The sequence below is a fragment of the Mercenaria mercenaria genome, chromosome 16 (genome assembly GCF_021730395.1).
Source record: "Mercenaria mercenaria strain notata chromosome 16, MADL_Memer_1, whole genome shotgun sequence".
NCBI classification, from domain to species: domain Eukaryota; kingdom Metazoa; phylum Mollusca; class Bivalvia; order Venerida; family Veneridae; genus Mercenaria; species Mercenaria mercenaria.
The window spans coordinates 44,606,475-44,620,329 of record NC_069376.1 but is presented as its reverse complement, the minus strand read 5'-3'; the positions used below and the strand labels follow the sequence as shown (position 1 = coordinate 44,620,329).

Here is a 13,855-nt window from a genome sequence, read left to right as displayed (position 1 = left end):
CTGGTCAAGTGGCTGAAAAACGCATTTTACTGGCTCGCCTCTACGACAGGATATTGCTATGGAAACTACCTATAATACCGAACATCCCCAAGTCCAGGCCCCCAGCTTTTTCCTTCAATTACACAAAGAGCAAGCCAGCAACCTAAAACAAATGGTGGTTTGTTAATCGAAAGCTGGCTTACAAACGCCTTATTGTCCCATAAGGCCGTGTCATCTTTAATGAACAAAAAGAGCTCAATGACACGCAAAGGACCAGTCTATCGCAAGTAGAATATTGCATCAATCGCTTCTCCCTAATTGCAGAAATGCGCTTAACAGTTAGGGAAACTTTGGGTAACTAAGCCATTTGGGCACTTAGATACTTGCGTATTTGAAACAATGCCATGAGGATCTCAATACTGGAAATATTTCAGGGACTGGATACATGTTTATATTCATTTTTAGTCAGAATGAGAAACACTCGGCGGAATCACTGACATTTTCCACCTTTTTGGCCTTGATTTCAAATTGATTTATACTAATGTATTTTAGGTATTTCAACCTAGATAAATCACTCTCGACACCTCATTCCTGATTAGATCCATCGCAGTGAGTGCTTATGGCCAAGCAAGGAAATTTCTGGTTACATTTTTACGTCTTTGGTATGACGCAGCCGGAGATTGAACACACGACCCTGCGCACTCGAAGTAGACGCTCTTCCACTGAGCTATCGAGGCGGAACTGTAAACGTTCATAGACCCTTTTTCAATGGCATATAGGTTTGAACTTCATCCCTGTCCTCTCATAACAAGAGCTAAGCGAGCTACTTTCTAGCTTTTTTTAAAAGCTATCCTTGTGGACAATACTAGGTTATTTTTCTTTTCCAAAACTCTCTACCGGCAAGCATTCTAGTAGACCCACCTACATAATGAAGAAAACAAACGACATTGCTATTAAAGATTCTGATTTCAGAATAATAACATAACAAATTACACAGGCTTGCTCGGGGGCAATGGAATATATACATGTCACCCTAACTGGCCTGTATTCATTATATAATTGGGTTCTAGCTAAAGATTGAGACATAAACGGTGGAGACGGGGAGTGTATGGGAGGTGTTTTGCTTCCAGCTGGAGGGGTATGGGATCCTCCCCCAGATGTTTTGTCAGTTATAATGGCTCATTTGGCACTTCTGGTACATTTCAAAATGAAAATCGGAGAACAACATACAAACATTTAACAAGAGCCATGTTAGACATGGCTAATCCCCCCGCCGGGCATATTATAATTGAAGGCTAAAGTTCCTGGCAAGTTAGTGTCTGAAAGTATTAATTTTGGGGAAAGCTTTGAAGAACCGTTTAGTTGTGGTCCGCATCAGGGGTTTTAAAGATGTGGAAGAAAGAATAAGTCAGTGGTGAGGTGGTTTACTGCTAAATTTTATTAATTTTCATGAACAGTGTAGCTATGATGTTTTTCTATATGGCTACTGTAAAAAGAAGGAATGGAAAGCTAACAGGGAACAAGAGTGCCAGAATGTCACAATATATGCCCGTCGCAGCAAATTTCTTTACTCTAGCAGCTGTATTTGCAAATGGAATTTTAATTTTGTGGTTGTTTAGTAATCATTGTAAGTCTTCTGTTTTTCTAAGTCCACAAAAAAACTCCTTACCAGGTAGAGATACCTTAAAATACACCTAAAATTGGAAAGTAACATCTATGTTGTACCACAGAAAAGTGGTCTTGTTTTTCCCTACGGTCAATTATAAAAATGTTACAATATAAGTTATTTATAGTAACAACTAAGGGAAGTTAATCTTTAAAAAAAAAAAGAAAAAAAAATTGTAAGTCCACACAAAAATCTTAACCAGGTAGAGATTGGTCATAATACACCTTAAAATTGGATGTAGCATGCATGTTGTACTACAGAAAAGTGGTCTCGATTTTTCCCTACGACTAGTAATGAAAAAGTTCCAATAAAAGCTATTTAAAGTAACAACAAAGGGAAGTAATTCTAAAGAAGGGAACTGCGCATGACACTTCGTCTCATGATGGTGTATAATTGTGCCAAGTTACATCAAAATCCCTCCATGCATGAAGAAGAAATGCTTCGGACAAAGTCATTCTTGTATCTGACCTTTGGCCTCTAAGTGTGACCTTGACCTTAGACCTAGGGACCTGGATCTTGCACATGACACTCCGCCTCGTGGTGGTGAACATTTGTGCCAAGATATATCAAAATCCCTCTATGCATGAAGAAGAAATGCTCTGGACAAGGTTTTCATTCTTGTATCCTTTGACCTCTAAGTGTGACCTTGACCTTAGACCTAGGGACCTGGTTCTTGCGCATGACACTCCGCCTCATGGTGGTGAACATTTGTGCCAAAATCCCTCCATACATGAAGAAGATATGATCCGAACAAAATTTTTTATGAAAATATGATAAAGGGAAATAATTTAAAAAATAGGCAAGATATAGTTATTGTGCTTGCACACTGCACTTCCTCCCAATGTGTTCTGTCAGTGTATGAAGTTTGAAGAAAATCCCTCCAGTACTTTTGGAGTTATGCTCCAGACAATTTTTTTTAAGAAAATAAGATAAAGGGGAATAACTCAAAAATAGGCAAGGTAGAGTTATTGTTCTTGCACACTGCACTTTCTCCCAATGTGTTCTATCAGTGTATGAAGTTTGAAGAAAATCCCTCCAGTACTTTTGTAGTTATGCTCCGGACAAAATTTTTTAAGAAAATAAGATAAAGGGGAATGACTCAAAGAATAGGAAAGGTAGAGTTATTGTTCTTGCACACTGCACTTCCTCCCAATGTGTTCTATCAGTGTATGAAGTTTGAAGAAAATCCCTCCAGTACTTTTGAAGTTATGCTCCGGACAAAGATCGTTGCGGACGGACGGACGGACGCACGCACGCACGGACGGAGAGTATTTCTAATATCCCCTTCGCCTTTTGCGGGGGGACAAAAAAATCTTTGATGAAAAAATTGTTTTCTAAAATGCCCTCCGTTATTTATATGCATGTATCACAGAATTGTACTTCTGAATCATGTTAAAGAACTTTATAAATCAATGAAGCAATGCTTTTTAAATCACTTCAGGTCCTCTTAAGTTCACCATGCAGTCCTAGTTTCACATTTTATTCAGAACTGCATAAGGCTGGATTGCTGAGCCTGTGCATGTCCGTTCTAAAAATGTTTCAAATAGAGCTTCTGTTGCAATATTAGACATATATTTGCATTTCGACGCTTTTATTTTAAATGATAAATAATATATAAAAACTAATTGCCTAAATCAATAGGGAATTGATCGAATCGATCACTCTACGGTAACATGCGAGGTACAAAATGAAACTACGTGTATGCTATCAATACTGTTAGAGGTATTGGGATCCATATCCTTTTGGTTTAACGGGGTTTACAATCTACAAACTAATATATTAAATCTGACCTGAAATGACAAGAATCAGAAGAATTTGAAGGTTTCAATACTGTTACCTTAAAAAAAATCAACCTACAGACCCATATTTTTTCAGGTTACCAGAAACAAACTTGATGTTAAGGCCTTACTTGGGCATCGGATCAAAAAGTGCGCATAGCATGGTGTGGAATCAAGTGATTTTGTAGCAAGGCAAACATTTACTCATACTAAAATGTGAGAAACGCCCATTGTAGCCTACCTTTTTTAACAATTCCCATAGATTTTGATTTCAAAAAATGAAAGAAATTGAAGTTACACACACTCTGATGTTAAAACGATAAAGCAATGATACCCCTCAGCCAGTTAGGTATTCCTTTTCAAAGGTTAAAAGAAGACATGACTCATGGTTTGAGGACGGGATAAATTCAAAGTACTTTTAACAGAAAGTACTAGTTTTACTAGCGTGTTGATTTACTATAAATTGGTATCATTGATGTATATGTAAAGTGATATGTATAAAAATGGTAAATGCGAAAAATAGACGAATTCAAAAAATAATTCATGAGTTGCCGTTCCCACTTTCACATTGTATTTCTCCCCACATACCATGCATACCGAAATAGGAAAATAAGAAAAATACAAGCTGCATAAATGCAATGGTATATTTTAATTACACAAAATTAATTGCATTCTTAAATTAAAATGCAAGTTCTTTAACCAATAATTTCGCAATCATGACCGCCACTGAAAGAGAAAAAGCACAGTCAAAACAAAACATTATTCATACACATGTTTAAGATGTAAAACTGTAAGAAAAAATAGTTATACAGATTAACATATTAATATATAGAAGTAACCTTACTACTATGACAATTACAATAATTAAAGGCCGGACATCCATTTGGCACCACATTTTACAATTACTGATGAGACACGACACACGCAATCTGACTAAAGTACATCTCCTATTACACTACGCATAGGATCTGAGAACGACCTATTCATAGCCTCGTTCTGACGACCCTTTCGCTAGCCAATCAGAGCTTAACTTACAACATTTCGCAAATTACCTGTAGCTTGACTTTTGATATTTACAATTCCTTTTCGTAAGGTACAGATAGCCGGTTAGCTCAATCGTAGCACTTGCTTTGTACGCGAGAGGTCCGGTTCGAGCCTGGAATGACTGCAATTTTTCTATCTTTGACATTCGAACACGTTGTCTGATTGGTCAAAATAAAAATAGCAATACTGGAAATCCAAAATATACAGAAGACATAGGAATGGGTCGTTCTCAGATCTTCGTTTAGAAGATCAAGTACTTAAGTCAGATTGCGACACACGTTGACTGACGAGGGACACTTGGTGATTCTCGGGTGAGCTAAAAATTCGCGCAAACTAATAAGATTCTCTCATTCTTCCTTTTATGACATTCGTAGGCATAGCGTCGATGTAACAGAACTTTATCAAATCTAATATTCATAATAGTAGGGTAAATTACAACACGGCAGACGTTATACGCGCGTTTTCAATTTTCATATACGCGCGTTCGGACAAATGGTCAAATGATGCTTTATTCCCATGAGAAATATCAACAGTTCAAACGATCTAACCAACACATCTCTGAGTTCTGAATTTATTTTCAGTATCAATTAGAACTGATTGAAATGGACCGCTTTGATAATGGAATGTAACGGTTTTTGTGATGTTGTTTTGATTATATTTAATGCTTTGGTTGCTACTGTCACAGGACATGTAAAATGTGACATGAAATCTATAAATACGTCAAATAATTAGAAATGCTTCAAACTGTTTTTAAAACCTCATCCCATTGCAAAGGCAGAATATAATATTTTTTGATCGGACTGACTGTCCTCTGTACATAAAGTACATAACAACAACATTATAAATGATATAAGTTTAATACATATCATTTACATAAAATCAATTCAGGTTCAATTAACCAATTATTTCGCTATTTTCACTTCCACTGAAAATATAAAAAAAAATCGCATATGAATTATCATAACGTATGGTTATATCTTTAATCAAAACTTATAATTTCTAAATTTGTAATTAATGATTCTTTTGACTTTACATAAATATCATTGTTTGACATTTGAACGAAATTTTAACCGAAAACAAACGTGAAATTTCGTTTATATCCAGTGTTATATATTTATTTTTCAATACATTGTCAAAATCGGCTCGTTGTATCGTACAAATTTGTTGTCTTTTATGAGACCCGATTAATAGAACTCTTTATTCAAAATTGAACGTCATGATTGTCGCTCAGATGTCGCTTTAATTAACGTAAATGTAGACTTACGTATACCATGTATACCACTTCAAAGAGCTCCTTGTATAAAATTGTGAGACTCTTTGACTAAACAGAACGACTAACGAAAACCGTCTGACAGACATGAAAGTGCAGTTCATTAGAAATGTACGTCAGTAATAAAGAATGAAGGTTTGCAGGAAATATCAAAAGTATTACAGATTACGTTAAATCTAGAACGTCATTAGTTTTATATAAAGAAAATGCTGCTGATTTTGTGGCAATATCAATGGCAATGTTCACCTATAAATATACAAACGTAGTAAATTTCAAATTTTACAGATGGCAATACCACTATGAAAGATCCTTGCTTGTCTATAGCTGAAGGTAAAGTCACAGGAACCAAATAACACTTTCTTGCATGCATTTTGATTTCAATGGATCAATGGTCACTGGTACCGATACTATATACATATTACAGTAGCTAAAACTTTCATTACAGAATGACCAACTACCACTAATGAAAGATCCTTATGCTTTTTTGGTTAATAGCTGAAAGGTAAAAGTCACAGGAACCAAAGTTAACTTTCTTGCAATTTTGCAGTTTTGAAACTTTACACAATGGCATAATGTTTTAGGGTCACTGGATACCGTAATACTATTTGCAATCACTGAATATTACATATAGTAATAAGTGTACCTGGCTTCACATATAGCAATGCATGTCCTTGTACAGGGTATATCTCCCCATTGGTAGCCATAGGCGTCATAAAATATTGCACAATCTTCAACAGCAAGGTTTGGCTGGCCTGGATACCAATCTTTTACCAACTTATGAAAAACGAGGCTTTGATAAAAATGTCGGCAAACGATGGAATAATAATCATAGTTTTTCTGGGTTTACTTGATGATAACATCTACGATATGGTGGTGATCAAATCTATAAAACAATTAGAACCCCTTGAAGCATTGAAAGCAACTAGCAGACTCTGCGGAGCTTGTACATGAGTAATAATGAAAACTGTACCACCGGCACGCCCCTTAGCACCGAATTAAGAGGAACTTAATTTACAGTAACTTGGAATAAACTCCAAATACTTCTAAAGTGATAATATCATTGTTTCGAGCTTATGATTATATAAGTGTCAGAACATGTTATATTCTTTAGCTAATACATTAGGATGTTATTGCGTTTCGTATGACGTAACGTCAAAAAGTGCTAAACTAAAAGAAGATATGAAACAAAACGAAAACGGATTTATTTTCAAATGTAAGTACATTCATTTTCAAGACCAACAATATGTAAAATGTACATTGTTCAAATTATTCTGATGTTAGCTGTTTGTAGACAATGAGAGTTGAAATTGCAGTAGTTAATAGTAAATATGCGTTGCCCCTGTATAAACATTATCATTATTGGATATTTCATTAATATCATTCATTATTATATTTGCGTAATATGCAGGAGCTGAGTAAACAAACCTGTAAATGTAGCAGGCTCATCAGTGCCAAACCATTGCCATTTTCCCTCTGTAACTTCGTCTGTTAACCCCATCCACCAATAATGATCTGAGGACCCACAAAATATTTCCTTTTATGCTAGTTTCATTTTTTTAATATTCGTGTCATATGAACAGGATGTGTCATTCAACGTTTAAAACTGTCAAAATATATGTATATCTTATTGGAATAACAGGTACTTAATCATAAAAAGTAATCCAATCATAATCATCTAAAGATACAAAAGGGATATTGTAACAATAGCTCGGTCTGGGATGCTGTATTCGGCTCGAGAGGATTTTGCCAGATCGGATCTCACGAGGTGCGCATGCGCCGAGTGTGATCCGTCCTTGCAAAATCCACGGGTGCCGAATACAAAATCCAAGATCTAGCTACTGTTGTAATGACCCTTTTATTATATACCTCCACCTTTTTGTTTGTTTATTTGTAATCGAACGAAATCTTAAATGTTTGTTGATGTTAAAATGAAATGAGTGATGTTTTTGTGTGCGCTACTTATATAACTGTGTCAGCTCATGCATATTCAATGAAAGTAGTCCGGCAACATACAATACAAAAGGTACAATACGGATTTTTTTCTGCCTGGTCATATTTACTTGTGAAATACAATCCAAATTTTTGACAGAATTTATATAAGTATATAGTAAAGTACCGTATTGTTTGCATATCAAATCAATATATTTCACATTAGTTAGGGCTGAACGAATGGCAAACTCATAATGATGTCCTAACCTGATTCTTATTAAAATAAAAGTAAAAATGTTACAGAAATGAAGCATCAAGACTTATATTATTGTACACACTAACATTGTGCATTGACTTAATCACAAAATGTAGAAGCCTTTTATTCAGTACCGATGTGAAATTGCTAAAAAAATTAATTCTGTTTGGATGCTCAAATACAAGATTAAGAACCTTTTGTTATTTTTCACAATTACGTGCTTTCTAGGTTGTCTTTCAGGAGCAGATTAAAAACTTTACCAGATTCTACAATAGCAAGCCAACTTAGCAAAATGATAAGGTTTTCATCATTCCAGAATGAGAAAAGGTTGACAAATGTGCTTTAATGGTTAAAGGTTAACTCTCTCCCACTTCCTTTTATTATATAAGACTCTATGATGTTTCATGCAACGTTTCTTGTATAAAATACCAAATGTTTTTATTCTATATGTCACTCGTGAAATAAATGTTACCTAGTGATCACCCGGCGGGATAAAGTTTTGTTCTTACACTGAACCGTGGTCGTGTATTTTAAGTATTAACGTCCTGCTGCAGTTTTTGTTGCTGTTGTTGATCAATACACAGTTCAAACACTGGACCCAAAACTGTAATCGCACTTTATCCCTATCGTTTGTCTCAAGAATGTCATATTGCACGAAGGTAAAACTTCGTCCCACATTACGCAAAATCTACTTACTCGCTTCCATCGGTTCAATGCTCAGTTTCAATCTCCACCTTTTCACCTCGTTAAAATTGTTCATGCACTTACGATTGAGGTCTGTGAGTCTATCTTTAATGAAGTCATTTTCGGCTTTGCTGTTGACGTGAATCAGGTGTCCGTTACGTTGGCGACAATAGTGCTGACAATTAAAATCAAGAAAATTATTATTTAAAAAAGTTAAAATTACTTTTCAAAACCTGTATTGATTCATTGATTGGCGTTATTTAAATCATAAGCATATTGTCAGGCGCTATTAAACTCATAAACAGTTACCATAAAAAAGCTGTGAGGAACTTGGCAACTGATAAAGTGTACATAAATAAACAAACGAAAAGTAAAGTGCTATCAGAACGATACTTGAATATTTTGGCCGGAAGATACTTATAAACTCCCTATCATATTTATTATGGATTCTAAAATCCAGTGTTTCTATTAAGAATCAACCATAGAATTCAGTAGTAAAACGCAGAAAAGTTCAAAGCGCAACAATCTACTAGTATGTCGATGACAAAATGTAAAAAAATATGGGCCAGCTATGTAGTACTAGGGAGGAAGGAAAGTGATGTTGGAAGACAAAAGTCATATTATAACCCGATACTCTGTCCTTTTTTTGTGCTATTAAATGTAATATGTATACACAGACTAGCTTTATATCATTTTTGCATGCTGATACTTCAAACATACATGTTAGCTAGACATTTACAAGTAGTTTTTAAAACTTGGAAGGCAAGGATATCAAAAACTTCTCTGTGCAATGTAAATTGTTCTTTTCTTTTTCATCTTTAAGCAATAAAATATATGTCATAGTTATGTTTAGTGAAAATAAAGGACATTGCTTTTTGTCCTGCTTATTATATCAGATCAGTTCAAGGGAAGCAAATGTATCAAAATATTAACTGAAATGTTATTGAGTTCGTTCCCTTCTTCAGTTGAATCTTGAATCCTGCTGTTTCGCATTTCGAACAAGTCAAATAGAAGGTTATAAAATTCCACATATTTCATGATAATTATATTCCTTGTAATGATAACTGGGTACATGGATTATGTGATATGAAAATTAATTTTGAGAGATTATCCCAAATGCATACATAACGTGTAATTCACACATGTATCAAATGCAAGCAGCATTATTTAATGTTCTGTTCAAGAAAAGTTAAACTACGCAATTATAATATTTTGTGATGCAAAACTGAAGAAGGAACGTTTATAGAACTTACCTCTGCCTCAGTAAAATGCACTTCGTCATGTCCGAAGAAATAACAGGAACCCTCGTATGCGAGCCACCCGTCAGAACAGGAAGTAAACGTACCTTGAATGAAATAATAATAGTTTTATGCGAAACAGCTTTTGGTAATGAAGGCAAGAGTAAACAATTGCAAACTGTACATAAAATATATGAAACGTATTGAGTGATAATATAACAATTAAGCAACACAATCGGTTAGCTAAAAGTATCCCACAAGTTGCGATTGACTAGGCGACATTAAGCCCCGATCTCACTGTCACGGTTTGGTCTCCCGGTTTATCTCGGTTCAGGGGTCCGGGATAAACCTTGTTCAACCTTGTTGAACCGGCGTGCAACCTTGACGATTCCGTGAACGTCCGGGAAGATCCTTGATAAACCTTGTCGAACCGGTGTAATGAAGTATTTCGACCCCCATAGAATAATGACCCCCTGGTCATTATTCTATAGAAAAAGTGACCCCCCGGTCATAGTATTATGACCTCCAGATCATAGTACTATGACTCCCCCACGTGAAGTAAACTGAACCTCACGAAGAATATTGACTCCCATAAAAAAATGACCCCCGGTCATTTGGTCAAATTTAGTGATAACTCATGTATCTAAGGCCTATTGCATTTTATGCCCCCACTCGGGGGAGGGGGGCATATAGATTTGCCCTTGTCCGTCCGTCCTTCCGTTTGACCATTAGCCCGAGATACCATCACTTGACACGGAAATTAGAGCATTCCGCAACGGGAAAAGTGATTCTATTTCTGGACGCTGTATCTTGGTGTATACATTTTTTTTTCAGGAAAATAACAATTTACAATACGTTCACAAAACACACCAGCAAACTTCGGTATTAAGTAATTCTTCAGAAGAAAACTGCACAAGAAACTGCTAGCATAGAATTTAGTATTAATAGAAGTTGAAATACTTAGCAGTGGCAGTAAAGTACGGTAGCGGCAACAATAGAAAAATAGTAGTAGTAGTAGTAGTAGTAGTAGTAGTACTAGTAGTAGTGGCAGTGGTAGTGGTAGTGGTAGTGGTAGTGGCAGTAGCAGTAGTAGTAGCAGCAGCAGCAGCAGCAGCAGCAGCAGAGGAATAAGTGACAGCAACAACAGCAGCAGGAGAAGAAGAGGTAGATGTACAAGACGTATTAGTGGAAGCAGGTATAGTAGTATCAGTAGTAGCAGTTGTAGTAGTAGTAGTAGAAGTAGTAGTAGTAGTATTAGAAGAAGAAGAAGTACATGTAGTAATAGCAATAGAGGTAGCGGCACCAGTAGTAGTAGTACAATCAAAATGTTAACTATTGGCAATGGAGGGTATTAGAGTTGTAGATCTAGTAAAATTGTCCGTTAGGTTTGGTGGGGATCACTTTATAATAGATATTATCGTCGAAAGTCTTTTTAGGAGCCGGTGTTTTACACGGAAAGAGTAACATTTTTAAATAGAATAATGTCCGGGAATCGATATTGTATGAGAGTTCGAATGTAGTAATTTCGGCAGTGAGTATTTTACATGGAAGGAGTCACTTTTTCTATAGAATAATAACCGGGATCGTTAATCTATGAGATTCGAAGGGAGTCATCTTTAGGGAGTCAGTATTTTCCTTGGAGGGGTCAGTTTTTCTATAAAATAATGACTGGGGGTCGTTATTCTATAGAGTTTTCAAAGGGAGTCAGTTTTTTATAAGGGGAGTCAATATTTTACAGGAAAGGAGTCACATTTTCTATAGAATAATGACCGGGGGGGGGGGGGGGGGTCGTTATTCTATGGGGGTCGAAATACTTCTTTACACCGGCAAACGGCCCCGGTTGTTTTAAAATGTTTAATACATCCGGGAGTCACCGGGAACGATGGCCAAAATCGGCATATTCCGTGCAACGTCGGCGCAATGCCGGCAATTCCCGGTGTAACACCGGATATCCAACGTGTGTCTACCGTGGTATTCCGTAGTAATCCGGGGTCACTGGCAATCACTTTATACACGGTAGAGAGAGCTGCGGCGAACTCCGGCCCCGGGACGGCATGGCGCAGGCAAAGCACGATATGGCTCCGTCTTGTACCGGTGGGGTTAGGGAAAGTTACGGTAAGCCCAGGTTTATTCGCCGATTAACTCCCGGTTATAGCCGGAAAATGCCGGCAAACCACTGGTTGAGTCCGGTAGAACCCCGTTTCACAACGGACTGTTCGGGTTTAACCGGCTAATTCCGACCACACGACGGTGACAGAAGGTGAGGTCACGGATCTACGAAGGTAACAGACGGTGAAGTTGCGGTGACATAAGGTAATATAATGATATAGTATATAAAAACACTGTGAAAATCCTATATGGGGAGGGAGGTTTTTGCCTTCCAGCAGAGTCTTCGTCCGTTGGGCTCAGTGTTTGCTTCTCAGTAGAGCCGTCTTCAACTTAGCTTCCCACTGGTGGCAATTTTCTGGCACCGGGTTTCATGGTCTTTGGCATGATGTTTGGCTTCAAGCGACTACAAGATAACTTTTGGGGATCGACGTGCGTCCTGTTTTATATGCTACCGAGAAAGCACCGGTAGGCGCCGGTGTGTCACCGGATCACAGCCGGGCTATGACGGAATGCTACCTGCGGTCATCGGGGCACTACCAGCTACGACCCGGGTCATTCGGGAATACACCGGGATCAATCGGATTTACACCGGACAATCACCATGGATATCCGGTGTCAGACCGGGACTAAGTCGGGGTCAAAGTGTAGTTTCTGCTTCATTATTGGGGATTTACCGGGACACGGTCGAGAATATGAGATCCAACTTACATTTTTGCAAAAAAAATGTCACGGTTCGTCCAGGTATACCGGCTAATGTTTACCGGGAGGAACCGGGGCCGTCACCGGGAATGTGAGATCAGGGCTTAAAGATAATCGGGGATACAAAATGTTACCTTTAATTTTTACAAGTCCGAAATTACACTTACAATTACAGCACCTAGTAACTCTTATTAAACAGTCCTTACCTAACGTAAAACCTGTCAGACTGAGCACAAGAAATATGTATTTCATTATGACACTGAATAGACAGCAATAAAATCTGATTAAGTACGAATTTACAGATAGATAAGGCACTAGAAACAAGTTAATAATTCACAATTGTTACAATGTAGATAACAGACATATCTAATGGCAGATAAGGGAACATGTAAGGCCCCTTCTTAGGTGAATTATAGAAGAGAAAAGTGTTGACTGGATATTCTATCGAACAGCGTCAGTTGATTTTAAATAGCTCTTTGGGTTAAGTTTTTAAATTTCAAATGATTGCAAGTCTTTTTTTTTTTTTTTTTTTTTTTTTGGTAAATAAACGTTAAAAACATTTGAAAGAGTGGCTATTCCCCTGTCATATTTTCATAGACATTATAAATTTCAGTAAAATATCTAATAATAAATAAAAATGTCCTTTGAAACCATAGAACGCAGCTTAATCTTGTCACAGAAGAATTGGTTTCTCAGTTTCTACGCATTTTCTGGATATTTTAGATAACAGGAGTCCTGTCAATTATTTACGGCCGGTGCTAGGGGGCCTGAGGATGTTGCATCTATTATAACCTCTAAACGAATATTCCCAGTCAAACTTTACATTCTATTATTTTTGCTTGCTTTCAGATTTTAAATTGCTTATAAATTGTATTGATTTAGTCTGTTTATGAAAGGTAATGAAATGCGCAACATCTTTCACGCCTCTGGTACCATCTGTTATAAAAATAAAAATATATTATAACTTTGAATCGATTCCATGATTTCGAAGTATCGAAAATAATATCAACACCGATTCCGCCTACGGCCACTACAAGATACTCCAAATACTGATGTTGTGTAAAAGTGAAATAGTTTGGCATTGTGCTTGTTCATTTGATCACTAGGTTTGCAAGAGGTAACAATGTGATTTTACTGGTATAAACGCATACAAACCATCATTTAACTCTTAACTAGATTCCATGATCTTTAGAGACCAGAGAT

The 13,855-nt window shown here is 36.8% G+C and overlaps 1 protein-coding gene across 2 annotated transcripts; it reads right to left on the bottom strand.

Moving 5' to 3' along the window:
• Positions 1–4,053: 4,053 nt before the first annotated feature.
• On the bottom strand, positions 4,054–13,007 carry LOC123540802 (perlucin-like protein). Of its 2 annotated transcripts, none has more exons than XM_045326096.2 (6): positions 12,859–13,007; positions 9,860–9,951; positions 8,691–8,781; positions 7,163–7,249; positions 6,381–6,501; positions 4,054–4,149 (listed from the first exon to the last, which is right to left on the bottom strand). In XM_045326096.2, the coding sequence occupies exons 1-6, from the start codon at positions 12,902–12,904 to the stop codon at positions 4,119–4,121; spliced, it is 468 nt and encodes a 155-aa protein (XP_045182031.2). In that variant the 5' UTR covers positions 12,905–13,007; the 3' UTR covers positions 4,054–4,118. The 2 variants fall into 2 exon arrangements, with proteins under 2 accessions (XP_045182031.2, XP_045182030.1); XM_045326095.2 differs by lacking the exon at positions 4,054–4,149 and adding an exon at positions 4,714–5,392.
• Positions 13,008–13,855: the final 848 nt, after the last annotated feature.

Coding starts and splice junctions, on each gene's coding strand:
- LOC123540802 (XM_045326096.2), bottom strand. CDS start 12,904: ATGAAATACATATTTCTTGTGCTCAGTCTGACAGGTTTTACGTTAG. Junction 8,782..9,859: donor TGCATTTTACTGAGGCAGAG/GTAAGTTCTATA, acceptor TTTAATTGTCAG/CACTATTGTCGCCAACGTAA. Junction 7,250..8,690: donor TAGACTCACAGACCTCAATC/GTAAGTGCATGA, acceptor GTGGGTCCTCAG/ATCATTATTGGTGGATGGGG.